Here is a 19,267-nt window from a genome sequence, read left to right as displayed (position 1 = left end):
AGTGCTAAAAAAGTTTTTCTAAATAGATGACTATCTCCTAGGAGAAAACCCGGGAGAAAAGGTTGATTGCATATTGGCCAGTGTTTTGTAGTGTTTTCTCTTTAACTTTGGAGTTCTTATCTAGAACAGTGAAGGCATACTGCTTGCAGAGTTGCTGTAGGGAGTTCCATCATCTTCAAGCTCTTCTGCTCAACTAATTCAGCTTATATTTATAGACTTAGCCAGGTGATGCAACTGGGTGATGTGGCTGGTCTACATCAGTCACATGAACTCCAGAAGGCTCTACCACTGTTAAACTAGTCTTTCAGCAATCCTCTCTATGATTTGCCACAACTGCACTCAACTAAGTATTGCAAAACTTTGCCACCTAATAGAAAATTAAGAAATAAATCAAGCCAGCTTTGCTGGCTTCATTAAGTTTTTCAGTGATCTTCAGCCCCATAGAACATTAGTGAATCCTGTTCTCTCATGTGCTTTTTGCCTTTTTCTGGAAGATCCCAGGTTTACCAGGCCTCCATTTGCATTTTATTGGCTACCCCAATGGGTTAAAGTAACACTATGGATGCATAGACCTCAATTCACTAAGATCATGCTGGAGATAATAAGGCAAGAGAAAACTTACCTCCACACAGTGAGAGTGTTATCTTATCTCTTAATTCCTTAAGTTACCTCCTCTATAGTTAAGTTACCTCCTCTGTAGTTATTTTCACATGCAGTTAATTAACAGCCTGTCTTTAACTTTAACATTCTGGAGTTATTTTAAAGATTGAAGAGTTAACTTAAAGACGGAAGAGGTAACTTTAGGTTTGCCAAAGGTAAAATGTTTACTGAATACTATACGCCTCATCACCATGGTGATCACTCGAAAACGTTATTAAAGACAGGAGATAAGCTTAGTGAATTGAGGCCATAGTGTTACTTTAACCCAGTGGGATAATCAATAAAACATGAACAGAGGTCTGTAAAACATAGCATCTACCAGAAAGAGGAAAAGAGCACATGAGAAACCAGGAGCCATATTTGGTGCAATGTGTTGTACACATTGTATAAATAAGACCAATAGTTTATTTAAAATTCAAAACAAAACACAACAACAACAGACAACATGTTTCATGAGTCAACCCACTTCCCCAGGTCAGTAAATAGTGTTTTAGGGCAAGTATTCCATGGCTTGGAGTGCCAGGAGTGGCTGGATGCAGTCCTCCCTCCCAAATTACATGAGAGCTTTGCTGTCAAAGAGGTACTATCCTGGCTTACTTGAAAGTCAAAGTACATCCAAATATCAATATATAAAAAAAATCATTTGGTACAACTGGGATATCCTGGTGAGTTTGTGTAACAGTGTGTTTCTTAGATTCTTATATCCCTGATGACACTGGAACAGAACTGTTCTCCTTTAGTATAATGCATACAAGTTTCTCAGCAATCACCATAATATTGTTGTCATATTCATTAGAAAAAAATATATAAATATATATAACTGCCTTGATGCACACATTGCGAATAGAAATTATAGGCTCTGGTCTGAGTAACCCCTGAGAGTTTCCTGATTTGTTGAATATTTTTGTGGGGTCTTTTGGCTTTGTTGTGCATGGTGACATCTTGAAACCCACAAACCAAAGTGAGAATGTTACTAAATATGGTACCAACATACTATTGTATGTTGGGGCCATATTTTTGTATGATAATTAAAAAAGAAAAACACTGTGGTGTGGGTGTGGGGGAAAAAAAGTTAAACTTACCTGGGGCTTCCAACGGTCCCCCACAGACTGTGCCCGCGCAGCCACTCACCGATGCTCCAGTCCCCACCACTGGTTTACTTCTGGAAATTGCGACTTTAAAGTCGCAAACCCACTGTGCCTGCACAACTGCATCCTTGCTGCAGCTGACATCAGGCACAGTGGGTTTGCAACTTAAAAGTCACGAATTCCCAAAGTGAACCGCCGGCGGGGACCAGATCATCGGTGAGTGGCTGCGCACAGGATGTCTGCGGGTGACCATTAGAAGCCCCAGGTAAGTTCAACTCTTTTTCCCCCACCCCTTACAGCATTCCTTTAACTGTCAAACATTGTAATACTTTTCATTAGATATGCTTTACATTTGTGCATTTGTACTGTAAATGGAGATAGCATTTATTAAAAAAAAAAATCAAGTGTACACTAGCTCTGATGTAAACTACTTTATATGTAACAAATATTTTTTTCATATCCAGGCATTACTACTGTTTTGACAATGACGACTCTGAGTACCATAGCAAGAAAGTCTTTACCACGAGTGTCCTATGTTACCGCCATGGATCTATTTGTGACTGTCTGTTTCTTATTTGTTTTCGCGGCATTAATAGAGTATGCAGCACTTAATTATTATTCAAGTTGCAAAAAGCCTAGATGTAAAAAAAAGAAAAAATCGGTAAGTTTTTATTGTTATCCTTGTATGTATTATTAGAGATGAGCGTAATGACGTAATTACGATTTCGCGAAATTTCGCGTAATTAGTGTAATTACGATTTTGGCCGTAAGTACATAATCGTAATGAAGAAGGATTTCGCGAAATTTCGCGTAAGCGTAATTTTCGTGTAATTTTCGCATTACAGTGGGTATTGCGAAATTAATGCGTATGGCCATGCTCCCAAGCGGAAAAGTTGACGCATGGATCAATGTTAGGTAGCCGCCGACTTTAAGGGTTAATAGCAAAGCCCCCTTAAATGCTAAGAGCCTCAAATTTGGAGAATATATTAAGGAGATCAGGAGGAATAAGAGGAAATTTTTTTTTCAAAAAGACCTTATAGTTTTTGAGAAAATTGATGTTAAAGTTTCAAAGTAAAAATGTATAAATTTAAAAACCCGCCGACTTTAACGGTTAATAGCAAGGCCTGCTTAAAGTTTAGAAACACCAAATTCCTAGGGTATATTAAGGGGATCAGTGGCAATAAGAGGAAATTTTTTTTTTTCAAAAAGACCTTATAGTTTTTGAGAAAATCGATTTTTAAGTTTCAAGGGCAAAAATGTCTTTTAAATGCGGAAAATGTCAGGTTTTTTTGCACAGGTAACAATAGTGTACTATTTTCATAGATTCTCCCAAGTGGGAAGAGTTTTACTTACTTCGTTCTGAGTGTGGGAAATATAAAAAAAAAAAACGACGTGGGGTCCCCCCTCCCAGACCTCTTTAACCCCTTGTCCCCCATGCAGGCTGGGATAGCCAGAATGCGGAGCACCGGCCGCGTGGGGCTCCGCACCCTGACTATACCAGCCCGCATGGTCCATGGATTGGGGGGTCTCGGAAGGGCAGGGGCAGCCAAGCTTTCCCCTCCCCCTCCGAGCCCTTGTCCAATCCAAGGACAAGGGGCTCTTCTCCACCTCCGATGGGCGGTGGAGGTGGAGGCCGCGATTTCCTGGGGGGGGGGGGGGTTCATGGTGGAATCTGGGAGTCCCCTTTAAAAAGGTGTCCCCCAGATGCCCACCCCCCCTCCCAGGAGAAATGAGTATAGAGGTACTTGTACCCCTTACCCATTTCCTTTAAGAGTTAAAAGTAAATAAACACACAAACACTTAGAAAAAGTATTTTAATTGAACAAAAAACATAACCACGAAAAAAGTCCTTACACTGGAGAAGCCTACCATCCCAGTCACCTCCTCTGGGATCAGAATGCACTCTGTCAAGGACAAAAAAGTGCCCTGGCTGGGTTAGCACTCTGACAACTGGCAAAGTGTTGTGTGACTGGTGTATCATGGAATTCACTAATCCCATATGTGTGTTCGTAAATACATCTTCTAAAAGCTCTGCCCATCTTGCCCATATAAAAGGCTACACATGGGCAAGTGAGCAGATAAATAACACCCTCAGTTCCACAGTTGGTGTAATGTCTGGCGGTCAATGTTTTGTCTCGAGCTCTCAGAGCACATAGCCTACCCACAAGGATGTAATGACACTGGTTACATGAATGGCATGGGTATGTACCTAATGCAGTGCATTTACATAATTTTCCTGCCACTCTTTGTCCTGAATAGTGGCCATGTGTCAGCTTGTCCCCTATTGTAGGAGCCCATCTAAAGGTTAGCATAGGCGATTCTGGGACAAGGGCGGCAACTCTAGGGTCCACCGTCAACAGGGGCAATGTTTATGAAGTAATGACCTGATCTGATGATGTTCACTACAAAACTTAGTAATAAAAGAGAGTCCCCTATCAGTTTGAGTCCTCAAGTCTGTAGGTCTATATAGTAAATCTGACCTCAGGGTTTTACTGGCTCTATAGTAAGCCCTTTTGAGATATTTTTTGGGGTAACCCCTTGCTTTGAAGAATTGCTGCAAATCATTGGCTGAAGACTAGAAATCCGAGTCTTCAGAGCAGTTACGCCGCACCCGAAGGTACTGACCTGTCGGGATGCCGCGTATCTGGTGGGTAGGAAAACTCCCAGCATGTAGTAAAGAATTGGCAACTGTCGGTTTCCTATACAGTCTGGTCTGAAGCATACCAGTCTCGTCTATATAGATAGTCACATCCAAAAAAGGAATACTATGTAGATCCTTAGACATAGTAAACTTCAGATTAAATAGATTGACCCCGAGCAATCTCACCAATTTGGTCAGATCCTTCTCGGTGCCCATCCAAATCAAAAATTTATCATCGATAAAATGATGCCAAGTAAGAACGTGTTGCAACAGATCATTTAAGTCCTTGTCTGCAAAGATACATCTCTCCCACTCCCCCAGGTACAGGCACGCATAGGACGGGGCACATGTTGTCCCCATCGCTGTGCCCTGCACCTGGAGGTAGTGGGCAGAGTCAAAAGTGAAGAAATTATTTGTCAAAACTATATCGCAGCAACTTTAGCAAAAAAATGTTATACAGAATACTGTCAATAGGTAGGCTAGTTAACACTGATCTAATGGTTTATAGGTCCTCCTCATGCGGTATGCTCAAGTAGAGGGTCTCAACATCGAGGGTGACCAGCCAGGCTCTGGGCGGAACCCTCATGCCATCCAAAATGGTCAATAGATGGGATGTATCCCGTATGTATGAAGGGAGTGCTCTCACATGAGGTTGAAGATGCGTATCTACATAGATACTAGCATTAGCTGTTAGAGAACTGCATCCTGAAATAATAGGTCTTCCACTAGGATTGGTAACTGATTTGTGTGTCTTTGGTAATGCATAAAATGTGGGTAAATATTGGGTTAGGGTTCCACTGGAAATGATAAGTCTTTTGGGATATGAATCCCATTGCTAGATTGTCATCCAACAATCTCTTAAATTCACCCGTGCTAGCCTCCACCCTCGACATCGGGACCCTCTCATACCAGTCAGGGTTATTTAGAATCTCATAGCACATCTGTTCATATCGACCCTTGGTCATGAGGACCACATTGCCGCCCTTGTCCGAGGGCTTAATCACTAAGTTAGGGGCCTGTGATAGCTCATTAAGGGCCCTTTGTAGATCAGGGGACAAATTGGGAAGTGTTTCAAGATCTCGCATCACAGATAGAGCAAAAATTTGTATAGAAGGAACTGTTGATAAGGCAGGAAAAAAATCGAGATTTAGGTCTCACTCTAGTGTTGTCAGGTGGATCAACACCTGAGGCCAATGATATCAAATCACTGCCATTAGTGTCACCTGGGGGACAACAGCTGCTCTGTAAGCTCACTAGGTCCTGTAGGGCCTGTCGGTTCTGTGATGTAGTCAGAGTGGAGGGTTCTCTGTTATCACCCCCAAACATAACCTTGAGGGCCACACGTCTACAAAAGAGGTGTAAATCTCGCACCAGTTCAAACTTATCCAAATTCGTGGTGACCGCAAACCCTAGGCCCAAGTTGAGAACTGTAACATGGTCATCATTAAGTATAAAATCAGATAGATTAATAATCTGTTTTGTAAAAAATTCATCACTTGGTGCAGGCAGTCACTGCTATATTGTGCACCAATGGTTGATTTGTGATGATGACCCTGTTTGTCTTTCAACTTGCCCATCTTCTGTGTACCTCCCCTATACTTTGTGTCTGGCTGGCCCAATCCTAAAAAAGATAGAGATGTCAGAGATGACAAAGAAGATCGTGAACTTAGATTAGGAGAAGACACAGGTTCATTGTGTTATATGTTGGATCAAAGTGATTCTAAAGATGATGCCGAGGGGGCTCCCTTTCTTTTAGGTGAAAAAATATCAAAGTGTGTTTGTGAAACATCTTGAAGTTATTTCTTACATTTTTTGGGAGCTGGAGTCGGACCTCCCAAGCTAATTTCACTCAGTGAAGAAATGGATGAACTGGGTGGCTGGTTAGGTAAAAGGTTGGGAGCTTTAGGATTAGTATTAGGTTTAGTGGGCCTGGGTTGGACTGGTCTATTAGGTAGGGAAGGTGTTGGTTGTGGACGGGGATTGGGTTTCGGTCTATTTGAATTCCATTTATAAGCTTGGCCCATGGCATAGGCTAATCTATCACATTCAAACTTCCTTTATCTTGTTCTGCACTTTGAGGTTCTGTAAATATTGCAGCTGCAATATTTACTTCTGGCCTTGTTTTCACTCTAATCCATAGTGAATGGATTGATGGTGAAGAAGATCTCTTAGCTGAGATCCATTTAGACTACAATGCGGGGAGGTGGCACCTGTAAATAGTAGTAGTGAGTGACATGAGATCCATCCTTTTGAGACAGTTACAGTGTCCAGGAGAGAAGAGCACATCAAGCTTTTGTTCTCCAACAGTATTTCCTTTAATCCAAAATTCTACTTTAAACAATGACTTCTATACATATAATAAGGGTGACTTAAAGTAAGCATAATAAATTAAGATCCATGTAATAAATAAGTAATAGGTAATGTGAATAAGAAAAACATAACAATGCGCACAAAGTAAAAATAGATCTGCAGTCCTCCAAATAGTATTTCCGTGGCTGACTAGGGAGGCAATTTGACTTGCTATGTGCGAAGGAGAATAATTAATTGTTACCTTAGTCAAAGTCTCAACAATTTAAACAAGCTCTCTGAGTAACTATTAAATCATTTATAAAAGAACAGCACTTAATGCTTAAGTAGACACTTATGCATCTCCCCAATTGTTTTAAGCCCTGGGTTCTAATAAATAAATCATGTTTACTTTATCATTATGAATTATTTATCAGGAATGTGGAGATGTTTTCTTTTAGATATATTGTACATATGCAATCACCAGCTCTTCTGCATGAAATAAAACCTGCTTTGGGAATTAGATCAACATATGTACATCAATGCAATACACCTCAGGATTTCAAAGCATTGAGTTCGACCTTTATTTGTTATGCTGTACCTCTGTTACATAAAGGTGGACCTCTGTGCACCCTGTTAAAGGCTTCACAGCCCAAGGTCTATTCATTTCATACATTATTCAAAGTGTTTCTTGCTTTTTCAACCTCTCTAATATGTTTCACTTAATTCTGCTGTGTGATTTTTACCCTTGTATTAGATGTAAAAGCAATGCAACATCCAACATTTCATAAGGTTAACACTGGGTATACATTAGCCTAGATCATTACCATGAACTCAAAATGGAAGACATAGTTATGTTACCTATTCACACCTATACTAACTCTCAAAATACCCAGACTATTTGATGATTTAACCACCTGCTTGGAACTATATCTCCAGGAATAATATCCAAAATATAGTGAGTTCATAAAGGATGAGGGCTAGGCATGACGTATATGTTTATGATACTCTTCTACAATATAGGGGCACTCTGAAAATGTGTGGGGAAATGCACAACAGACAAATGAATGTTGTACACAGGACTAAAAGCATGCAAAAAGATAACAAGAGGGAAAATGTTTACCTCAGACAATGTTTGAGTAGGGTTTTAATGCACTGTAACTCATTTTTACATTGCAGTTGATTACAATTAAGCCAAGATATGTTTTTATAGTTCTATAATTGTGAGAACATGGTATGTACAGGCATACAGTACACTGGCACCAGCACTAGATAGCTAGGTGACGGTCCCTGTTCACATCTCTCCATAGTGATCTTGAAAATGTTAAGTATAGGATATGTGTACTCCAAAACAAAAGTCCAAAACAATAACTTGCGTTCTCTAATAAACTTTAAAAGAAAGATTTATGCAATCAAGAGAGTAAGTATACCAACTATGAGAACCAGAAGCAGGCAGAATCCAGATGACCCCTGACTTGCTTATCATCTTGTTTTAATTTTTTGTGTGGTTGAACCCTGACACTTAAACTTTCATTGATGGTGAAGTTCAATGATAAATATATACCATGGGCTTGATTCACAAAGCTGTGCAAACTGTTTAGCATGGGCGTGCTAAACAGTTAGCCCATGAAGTGCCGTTCGCGGACTTTTGCGCGCGCAAAGTGCTGCGATTCGAGCGATTGCAGACTTTTGCACGCAGGAATCGCGTGAATCATGGCAAATTGCGCGCGCAAAAGTCAGTGATGACTTTTGAAGTCCCAGAGCCACAATTGCAGTTCAATTATGTTTTTAAATGATGCCTAGACCATGAAACATGCATTCTGACCCTACTTTGCTTTATTACACTATATACATTTATTGATGTAATTAACTTGATGTAATGAACTTCATTGTAGTGATGGTCATATCTTAGAAAACTCATGGAGTAGCATGTGATTTGTTCGATCAGCTGATGAATTTGCAAAAGGGATCACATCCTACTTTAGCACAAGATCTTGACTAGTAAATCAGAGACTTACATATCTGTCATCTGACCAAACTGATCACATGCTTCTTCATGAGGGTAATGCTAAAGCAATGAAAGTCTATGGGGCATTTCATACCAGATGCGGTGCACTGTGCAGAAGTATAGCATCTGACACGAACGCATCAGCATGTTTCGGGTCAACATCCATGGTGACATGCATTGACCGGAAGTCATGAAAGTCAGTGGCACCACAGATAATTTAAACTTTTTTGCGTTGGGTTGCGCATGGACGGTAGCAATTTTTTTTCAATATACTTGCTTGCAATGCGTATTTCCACCACAAGAAGTGAGCGCTAGAGAGCCTCAGTTAAGATTTGATTTCCTGCCAAGGATTACAGTAAGCCTCATTGCAGCAGGTATCTACAAAGTGTGTTTTTAGCGTTGCGGTGCGCTGTGATCATCCGATCACACTGCAACTAAAATGCAGGTTACTAATGTGAAACCGGCCTCAAGCTGATGATTTATACACAATCTTGTGTGTAAGTTTTCATTAATGTACAAAATGAATACATAAACTTTGCTTATATTAATTAATCATGGTAAATCAGGTGTACCTAAACATTTGAATGTAATACCTTCCAAGATACAAAAAATACTATAGTAAACCAAGATATTATTGATGTGTGTACTGCAAAGGAATATTTTGTCAATCCATGAGGAAACCTGTTAAACACTATTTAAAATGTAAACCGTTTTTTTTTTTGTTTATCTTCCTTTAGAATTATTCTGTTCTGGATATGAGACCTCCCCCAACTGTAATCACATTGAACAATGCCATGTACTGGCAAGAATTTGAAGACACTTGTGTCTATGAGTGTCTAGATGGCAAAGACTGTCAAAGCTTCTTTTGTTGCTACGATGAATGTAAATCTGGTTCATGGAGAAGAGGTCGAGTACATATAGACCTTCTAGAATTGGACTCGTACTCCAGAGTGTTTTTTCCAACATCATTCTTATTATTCAACCTTGTATACTGGGTTGGATATCTCTACCTATAAAGACTCACATTGTGAAGACTGCCTTTGAATTAGTCCAACAAACAATACTGGGGGATTTCAAAGACTTTTTTTCTCCTCACAAGAAATATGTTTGTTGAAGACTGAGCAAGAAAAAAAAGGACTCTATTTAAAGAGTTTCATTGTGAAATGTTACTACTGATGCCTAATTTTTACCACGAGACAATGCTTATAAATTCTTATATACTAAAAAAATCTATATTTGGCATAGAAAAATTATACTGAAAAATATAATGGATTATCTTGTACGTAAGAAAACATAAAGGGAGATAATGTTGCATCCTCTTATTAAAATGATCTTTAATTTATATTTTAAATGAAGTACATTTTTATTAAAAAAAAACTGGCATACCTATTTATTTCAACCTAAAGTTCAAATTTAGCTATTTTGTAAATGATACATAATTATATAAAACATATTGTAGCCTTTTAAAAGAAAAGATGTGGTAAAAAAAAACACAAGCACACTAAATGATAAAGGTGAAGACAAAATTGCTTCAGAAAAGTTGAACAAACGAATGTTTACAATGAAGACTATCTTTGAAGGACACTATTTATAAATGCATTGTCTCTAACAAGACTTTTCCTAAACAAGGAACAAAGAAGAAAGTCATCCTTTTATATTGTGAAGTTTTCTACAAAATCTTTTGACTACAGTGCCCAGTGATTAACATCTAATGTCACAATGGGTTTTTATGACGGTGCCTATCACCTATATTCTTAACGCATATTTGCAAACAATTAAAATTTTCTATAAATTTATTTTTTTACATGTTTAGTGTCTCAAATTTGTAGCTCTTTATTTGTCATCAGACTGATGCACTTTCCACTTAATAGTACACCATGCATCCATTTGTCTATGGGTGGGCAAACTTAGGGTAGGAAATTATTAAGCCAGAGGATTCAAAACTGCTCTTGTTCAGCTTCATACAGTGTTGCTTACAAGTTAGCATACTATCACATCTTGACAGGGCAGCAAGCAGCCATGAAGTGCAGAAACACCATTACTGTCACTTCCCAAAATCAGCAGTAGAGATGATCAATGGGATGCAAATAATTCTAGCTGACATTAAAATTCCATGCAATTTGTAAGATGCTAGGAATTGGTGATCCCTTGTACTTACTTCCCCATGGGGAGTAGATATCTGGGGTCCCCTTTAGTAGTCTGAAAATTTCCAGATTCTCCAATAAATCTTCCCTATTCTCCCATTTCATTACCCCCACCACTTTTTTGAAGCACACAGGGGTAAGGAAAAGCACTTAAATAGGAACTTAAGCCAAGAATGGATCTTCATCCCAATCATATTCCCTTTCCCATGAAAAGACCTTACCCTTTCTTGAATAGATCATCAGGGACATCTGTAGTGAAACCCCTCCCAGAGTGTGATGTCAGGGCCATGGCCCTGACAGTTTGCTGTCTGTGAAGCAAGCAGTATCTCCCTCTGTGCATAGCACTTTCAGTAAACAAACATTCCACATGGATCACTCACCAGAACTAAAAATGTTATCTCCTGTGATACATTTCAGAAGATAAATCAGGGAGAGGTAAGATTTTACAATGGGAAAACACAAATTAAATACTAATTAAATAATGAATATTGTAAAAAAAATAAGCATGTTATTTTTAATTATGTTATTTTCACTACAGTTCCTCTTTAAATGGCGTAGGGGGGAGGTTTTTTTCACTTTCTTTGTAAGCTACGCCCACAAAAGCCTGGTGGGTTGGTGTGGTCAAGGACAAAGTTACACACTCACTGGGTCTTTCTTCTTTGCCCCCCAGTGGGGCATCTTGGATAATGGGTAAAGAAGGCTTAAAATGAGGTGGCAATTATGTTTTTAAATAAAATAAAAATACATAATGTTTATTAAAGTTTCAAGGAGTATTGTATAAACATTTGTAACTGACAGTTACTGTATAGCAAGAAAAATGCTCATAAAATATTCCTGAATGTTTGTTACATGCACAACAGCATCACCAACCGGGAGACAACAATGGTTGTGAACACCATAGACATCAGGGGCCACATGCAATTAGATTTTCCTAGGTAATATTTCCATAACTTGTAAATAAAATCACTTTTAAGCCAACCACAAGCAAAACAAATATTCAGAATAATGTTTTATAGTACTTTTCACCTACTTGTTGGTACTTTTTCAATTACAGAGTGCTAAAAAATTATTTTAAAAAGAAGAAGAAAAAATATGTCCTAGGAGAAAACTCAGGAGCAAACGTTAATTCCATATGGGCCAAGGGTCCTTATTCAATTAACTTCTTTTCTCCCAGGAGATACGTTTTCATCTTCTCTTTAAAATAACTTTTCAGCACATTACATTTAAAACAGTACCAAAAGGTAGGTGAGAAAGTACTATTGAAATTAAAAAAAGTATTTTTGTTTTGTTTTGTTTGCAGGTGGTTTCAAGGGAATTGTATTGACAGTCTGTAAAAAAAATAAATAAAAATAAACCTCATGAACAAAAGTTAATTGCGTATGGGCCATTGGCCTCAATTCACTAAGCTTATCTCCTGTCTTTAATAACTCTTCTAGAGTTGTTACCATGGTGATAAGGCATGTAGTATTCATGAAACATTTTATCTCAGGCAAACCTAAACTTAACTCTTCTGTCTTTAAGTTAACTCTTCAATCCTTAAAATAACTCCTGAGTTAAAGACAGGCTGTTTATTAACTGCATGTGAAAATAACTACAGAGGAGGTAAAATAACTACAGAGGAGGTAACTTAACTACAGAGGAGGTAACTTAAGGAACGAAGAGATAAGATAACTCTCTCTTATGTGGAGGTAAGTTTTCTCTTGCCTTATTATCTCCAGCATGATCTTAGTGAATCGAGGCCATTGTGTTTTGTGGTTTATATGTGCACTCAAAAACATGCACATATAAAGCCCGATTTTTGTTTGCTTGTTTGTATATTTTTTATATTAAAAATTGTCCCTGTAATGGCTCACCATTTTAGTTTAATAGAATCAGAAAAAAAACAATAAAAAAATCTTGACAACAGCTTCAAAGTTTTAGAACTGTGGTGATCAGACAAGAGAAAATATTGGTGTTGTCAATGAGCCCACACATTATCCTACCCAACCAGACTATAATTGGCCACATATAGCATGATATGACCCATATATAGGGATGAGCTAGCAGTTTTGTAAGATTTTTGTTGAACTGATTAGACTGCAAGAATCTCACAAACCAGATTTTGAAAATATAAGTAGACAGTACATCAAGTCTGGCACTTCCTTAACTGTCCCAACTTTATTTATGCATACATTCAGCCAATGTTTTGGGACACACGGGCCCCTTCTTCAGGGCAAAACAAATCTGTGAAAGCATCATTGTGATATCTACCATGGCATTTGGTGCTGTACTCACCAATAAGTGATGTGTTCTATATGGTGGCTGTAAAATATTATGGACTTTATGCATTGCTGTGTTTTTACTCACTCTTTGTGGAAATGGGTAAGGGGTATTTCAGTACCCCTATTCCCATTTCACTTTGTTAAAGGGGACACACAAATGCACCCATGAACCCATGCAGGGCCTACACCTACAGGCATGGGGATAGTTAACCCCACCCTCTCCTCCTGAGCACTGGAGGTTGAGATGAGCCCCTTGTACATGGATTGGACATGGGCTCTCAGGAAGGCTTTGCCTCCCCTCTGTTTCAGACCCCACCCCCATATCATGGACCATGCAGGCTGGTATAGCGGAGGCTGTGGAGTCTCACATGGTCTGGACTTCACATTCTGGCTATGCCAGCCTGAATGGGTGACAAGGTGGTCAAAGAGACTTTGGAGGGGGTGATCCCATGTCACCAACAGGTATACTTGCCAGTATTGCAGCTGTACAGTGATCTGTCTGGCCAAAGTGTTCACACTTCCACTGGGTATCCAGCGAGTCATTGCGCACTGCACACTAACCACCTAGAAAATCCAGCTTGAAATGCATTGCTTTTTCTTTTGACACATATAAAGTTTCAGTACCGATCAGTAAATATATCATCAATCATTTAACCACATTAAAAGAAAAAAAAAAGAAAAAAACAATTCTTATTGTAACATTAAAATCAATTTTCTCAAAAACCATAGGGTCTGTTTTTATATTTTTCCCATTGTTTCCACTGTTCTCCTTAACATAACTAGCAAATTTGTATCTTTTATTATATCATGTATGAGAGCTTTGCTATTAACCACTAAAATCAACAGTGTACTTTAAAGGGACTCCGAGCTCTGAATAAAGACAAAATTGGTACTCACCTGGGGTTTTCTGCAGCCCACCCTAGGTTGGGAGGTCCCACGGTGTCCATCCGGCTCTTCTCCCAGGGCCTGGTGAGAAATGGCTGCCCGGCAGCTTCCGGTGACACTGGGCCCGTGTGTCAGGCTCCTTCTTCCTCATACGTCACGTCTGATGTCACCATGCCGGCCACCTCGCGTCATCACGGTGGCCGGCGTGACAGTACGGCGCATGCGTGGTTTAATCGCGCATGCGCCTTACTGTAATGCCGGCCGCCATTATGACGTGAGGCGGCCGGCGTGGTGACATCAGACATGACGTATGAGGAAGAAGGAGCCTGGCACTCGGGCCCAGTGTCGCCGGGCAGCCATTTCTCACCAGACCCTGGGAGAAGAGCCGGATGGACGCCGACCTACGGTGGGCTGCAGAAAGCCCCAGGTGAGTGCCAATTTCATTTTTATTCAGAGCTCGGAGTCCCTTTAATGCATTTCCACCCTACAAAAATTTCTGGTGAATACAATGAGATGTGTAAAGGCAAAAATTAAAGCAAATACACGACATTACAACAAAATTTGTGCCAAACAAGAAAGGCCCACTTCATGATTGCACATAAAAAAATGTGCTCGCTCATACATAATACAGTGGTCAAGAGATCTTTGCTCTGATTGATATATCTGCCACTATCTTTATAATACTATGACAGCTGGAAGGATTTTAGCAGTTGTGATTTTGCACTAATCAGAAACTTTTACAAACCCTTAAAGCGGAATATAACCCTGCATTTCAACTTTGCTCTAAAACATTATTTACAGTATATTATATGCAACCAGCATTTTTTTTTTACTAGACCAGCATTGGAAGGGTTACACAGCGCTTTAAAGTTCCTGGAGAGAACTGCAGACACATCCGAAGCATACATAGATACATTTTGTTTACATAAATGTATCTAAGTGTTGAATGTGACTCACTCTCTCTGACTGAGAAGGAGCTGGAGGACAGCCAAAGAGTGTGTAACATTTATCATTTGTTACATTCTATTTAGTTAAATGTATCTATTTGAACTTCTGCATATCTCTCAACGGAACTTTAAGGCAGGGAACACACTTGACTGTTTTCCTACGTTTTTTCTGCACAGAAAAACTGAGAACTCATGTTAATCAATGGGCTAGTACACACTTACTGTGTTGTTCGCACGCAGAAAAAAAACTGACATTCTGCATCCTGAATCTGCACATTTTGGCAGTTTTCTCTATCAATTACATCAGCTGCTGTGAAAAAACGCGCGCGTTTTCCTGCATGGAAACACACTTGGTGTGCAGAAAAAGTATGCAGGAAAACGCGCGCGGAAAACTGAAAGTCAAGTGTGTTCCCTGCCTAAACCTCTGTGTTTAACCCTTCCAATGCTGGTCTAGTAAAACAAAAATGCTGGTTGCATATAATATGCTGTAAATAATGTTTTAGAGCAAAGTTGAAATGCAGGGTTATATTCCGCTTTAACCAATATGGCATGTTTTTTTAATGCAAAAAAAACATCTGGGTGGCTCTGACAATGACAACAGAGGCATGGCAAGGTGACTACCTGGTCAGTCAACATCTCTGTCATAAAAAAAATGTGAATAAGAGTTTATTTACCTCTGATAGACCACTCTGTATGGTTTGGTCAGTAATAATTGCATTGCTGGGGATGGGGAGGGAATAGCAGCAACAAACATATCACTAAGAGGTCACTGAAAGTCTCATAAAATAACAAAACTCAAATTTTGTACTTTCTCTAGCAAGCAATTAAAGTAACTCAGGCTATGAAATTGGCTTGGTGTGTTCTGCTTCCAGGTCACATGTAAAAGCAAGTTAATCAACCTTCATGGCAATTGAGAGAGGCTTGCATTTTTGTATATGAGGTGGGATGTTGGATGGGGTGGTAAGAGAAATGTTCTATACCAACTTTATTGAATTTAACCTCAAAAACTTATATTTGGTGGAAAATTAAAAGGTTCAGCTGAAATGTACTCATCAACATCTGTAATTAGTACAATAAAGAAAAATGCTAAAAAAAAAAGTCACCAGATAAGTACTGAGGAAATATTACTTGTAATTTGAATATATACATGGAGATCAAAACTTTCATGATTGAAATAGGACCATGGTCAATTCTGCAATTCTGACAGCCTTCTAAAAAACCTGGGTCCCCCCCCCCCCCCCACACACACACACACCCTCAATGCAGATCTTCTAATTACAATCTTTCCTTTCACACTAGAGCCCAGTTGACAAGCTTACCTTCCAGCGGCAGGTCCAGCGACGTCTCCGGTGTGGTCCGGGCGAGCGGCGGGACTGCCGCGCAGGAATCCTCTGCTGCCATCCCCAGCTTCCCTCCGGTGGTGTCTTCGGGCTTGCGCAAGTCCTAGTGAGCCTTATAGGCTCAGGAGGAGGATTTAAGATGACAGTAGGTGATGTCATAAGTGACATCACCAAAAGAGGAGTGGCTACTGATTGAGGAGTTTTGTATTTAAGGCCAAGAGCATTCAGTGCTCGCTGACCTGGCTACTAATCAGTTCGCTGGTTCTTGGTCTAGTTAGCTACTTTGAGCTACATTAATATACAGGTCCTTTTCAAAAAATTAGCATATTGTCATTCATTTCATTATTTTCTGTAATGTACAGATAAACATTAGACTTTCATATATTTTAGATTCATTACACACAACTGAAGTAGTTCAAGCCTTTTATTGTTTTAATATTGATGATTTTGGCATACAGCTCATGAAAACCCCAAATTCCTATCTCAAAACATTAGCATATTTCATCCGACCAATAAAAGAAAAGTGTTTTTAAAACAAAAGTCAACCTTCAAATAATTATGTTCAGTTATGCACTCAATACTTGGTCGGGAATCCTTTTTCAGAAATGACTGCTTCAATGCGGCGTGGCATGGAGGCAATCAGTCTGTGGCACTGCTCAGGTGTTATGGAGGCCCAGGATGCTTCGATAGCGACCTTAAGCTCATCCAGAGTTTTGGGTCTTGCGTCTCTCAACATTCTCTTCACAATATCCCACAGGTTCTCTATGGGGTTCAGGTCAGGAGTAGAGATGGGCCGAACCTTCGATTTTCGGTTCGCGAACTTACCGCAAAAGTTTGGTTCACGCTAACTTTCGCGAACCGCAATAGACTTCAATGGAGAGGGGAACTTGGAAATTTAGAAAAAATTATGCTGGCCAGAAAAATGATGGAAAAGATGTTTCAAGGGATTGAATACCTGGACGGAGACATGGTTGAGTGGGATACACGGCAAAAATCTCTGTAAAAAACCTAGATTTGACGCAAACCACTTTTTTAAGGTCAGAAATCACATTGAATGTTGAATTACAGGCCTAAACTGCTTTACAACATCTTGCATGTGTATACATCAATCAGGAAGTGTAATCTCCTCCCTCCTCCCCTCCTCCTCCGGAGGAGGATCTTGTCTTCCAGGGATTTGTAGGATATCAAAAGCACGCTCACATACATTAGCCAGGAATCAAACCCAGGTCAACTGCTTGGAGGTGTGCATAGAAGGATCCGCAAGCCAAATGCTGGTAGAAAGTGCTGTAGTCTTTTTATTCAGTAAATTCCAGATGACATGGCAATAAAACCACAAGGTTCAGCTGACGCGTGTCGGGCTTACAATCTGCCCTTAGTCATAGCTAAAAGTGAACCTGCAAGGGGAAGGCTTTATGTAGGTGGGAGAAGAATGAACTCCACCCCATACCTCAATCAGCCTTCTCCTTAAAGGAGACATATACAAATATACATAATACATGAATATTAATATCAAAAGTTGATAAAACAGATTAAAAAGGTAAATGTATAAAAGAATCAACCCTGGATGGAAAGGATGCAATTTCAGTTGCCCGTAGAAAATGGTACTTTGCAGGAGAGAGGGTGGAGGAGAGGAAGGTTAATGGTCGTAGACTAAACTCAGATCCCAGCGTGTATTGAGACCCTTAGGGATACGAGTATCCATCTTATGAATCCAGTATGCCTCTCTCCTTAGAAGAAACCTATATGTGTCCCCACCCCTCTTAGGGCTAACCACACGCTCTACCCCTTGAAAGACAAAAGAAGAGAGATCACCTTTGTGTACGTTCTGAAAATGTTTAGAAACCACCGACTTCTTGAAGGTGTTCCAATTTGTACCACAAAAGTGTTCAGCAATGCGGGCTCTCAAGTTGCGGGTGGTACACCCCACATATTGCAAATGGCACACTGTACAAGAAATAACATAAATCACATATTTGGTATCACAATTTACGTACTGTTTGATAGGAAAATTTGTACCCGTAGCATAAGAGACTATGGAAGAACCCTTTCTATGACAATGGCAGTAATGGCAGGTTATAAACCCGCAAGGGTAAGATCCCACCGTTGTAAGCCACGTAGGAGGACGGGACGGGAGGGAGGATTGGAAGAGACTAGGGGAAAGGATCGACCCAAGGGTAGGTGCCTTGCGAGCAGAAAAACGGCACCCCTTCTCCAAAATAACTTTGAGTTTGGAGTCAGAGTGCAAAACTGGGAGGTATTTCCTCACGGTATTAGTAATTTTGTGAAACTCAAGACTATGCTCTGTGACAAACGTCACCCTATCGTCTCGGTCACTACCCCCGTCTCTAATGTGTAAAAGTTCATTACGTGATTTTCTGGTGCCTCTAGATCGTCCCCTGATTAGTTGTCGTTTTGTATAACCTCTTTGCCTAAGTCTATTTTCCACCAAGAGGCATTCTTGCTCCAACTGTTCAGGGCTGGAGCAGTTGCGAGCTGCCCGGGTGAACTCTCCAGTGGGGATAGCATTGATGGTATGTCTTGGATGGCAGGAACTGGCAAGAAGTATAGAATTGCCTGCTGTGGGCTTACGATATGTTTTAGTCAAAACAGAATGAGTTAAAGGATCCCCAGTCAAAGTCAAGTCCAAGTAGTCAATGTGTGTATTATGATAACTCATAGTGAATGTTAGATTGAGTTCATTACTATTGACATAAAGTAAAAAGTCCTCGAGAAGGCCGGGAGGACCCCCCCACACCAAAAGCAAATCGTCTATAAATCTACCATACCAAATGATATGGGAAGCAAAGGGGTTCTCATCCCCCTTATTGTCCATTTTTCCTAATTCTGTCCACCAGACAGGGGACCCTCCCCCACTTCAAACCTCAGGGGTTCCCATTTCCCAGCCCTCTTACTACAGGACACAGAGAAAATCAAACAGAAACAAAAAACGCAAACAAAAAAGAAACGTATTAGACGAGCAGGGCGCAAGCATAGCAAGTCGAAGTAC

At 39.9% G+C, this 19,267-nt stretch overlaps 1 protein-coding gene across 3 annotated transcripts in view; it reads left to right on the top strand.

The window, feature by feature from the left end:
- Positions 1–10,070, top strand: part of GABRG3 (gamma-aminobutyric acid type A receptor subunit gamma3) — a 554,105-nt gene extending 544,035 nt beyond the window's left edge. For 2 of the 3 annotated variants that reach the window (XM_068268144.1, XM_068268149.1), the window contains 2 exons: positions 2,213–2,409; positions 9,421–10,068. In XM_068268144.1, coding sequence (XP_068124245.1) covers positions 2,213–2,409; positions 9,421–9,699 — 476 coding nt within the window. In that variant the 3' untranslated portion in view covers positions 9,700–10,068. Of the gene's footprint in view, positions 1–2,212; positions 2,410–9,420 lie in introns of all 3 variants that reach the window. The other variant, XM_068268143.1, reaches the window with a different exon arrangement.
- Positions 10,071–19,267: the final 9,197 nt, after the last annotated feature.

Source organism: Hyperolius riggenbachi, chromosome 2 (genome assembly GCF_040937935.1).
Source record: "Hyperolius riggenbachi isolate aHypRig1 chromosome 2, aHypRig1.pri, whole genome shotgun sequence".
In the NCBI taxonomy this organism is placed as follows: domain Eukaryota; kingdom Metazoa; phylum Chordata; class Amphibia; order Anura; family Hyperoliidae; genus Hyperolius; species Hyperolius riggenbachi.
This window is presented reverse-complemented; position numbering and strand designations above follow the sequence as displayed.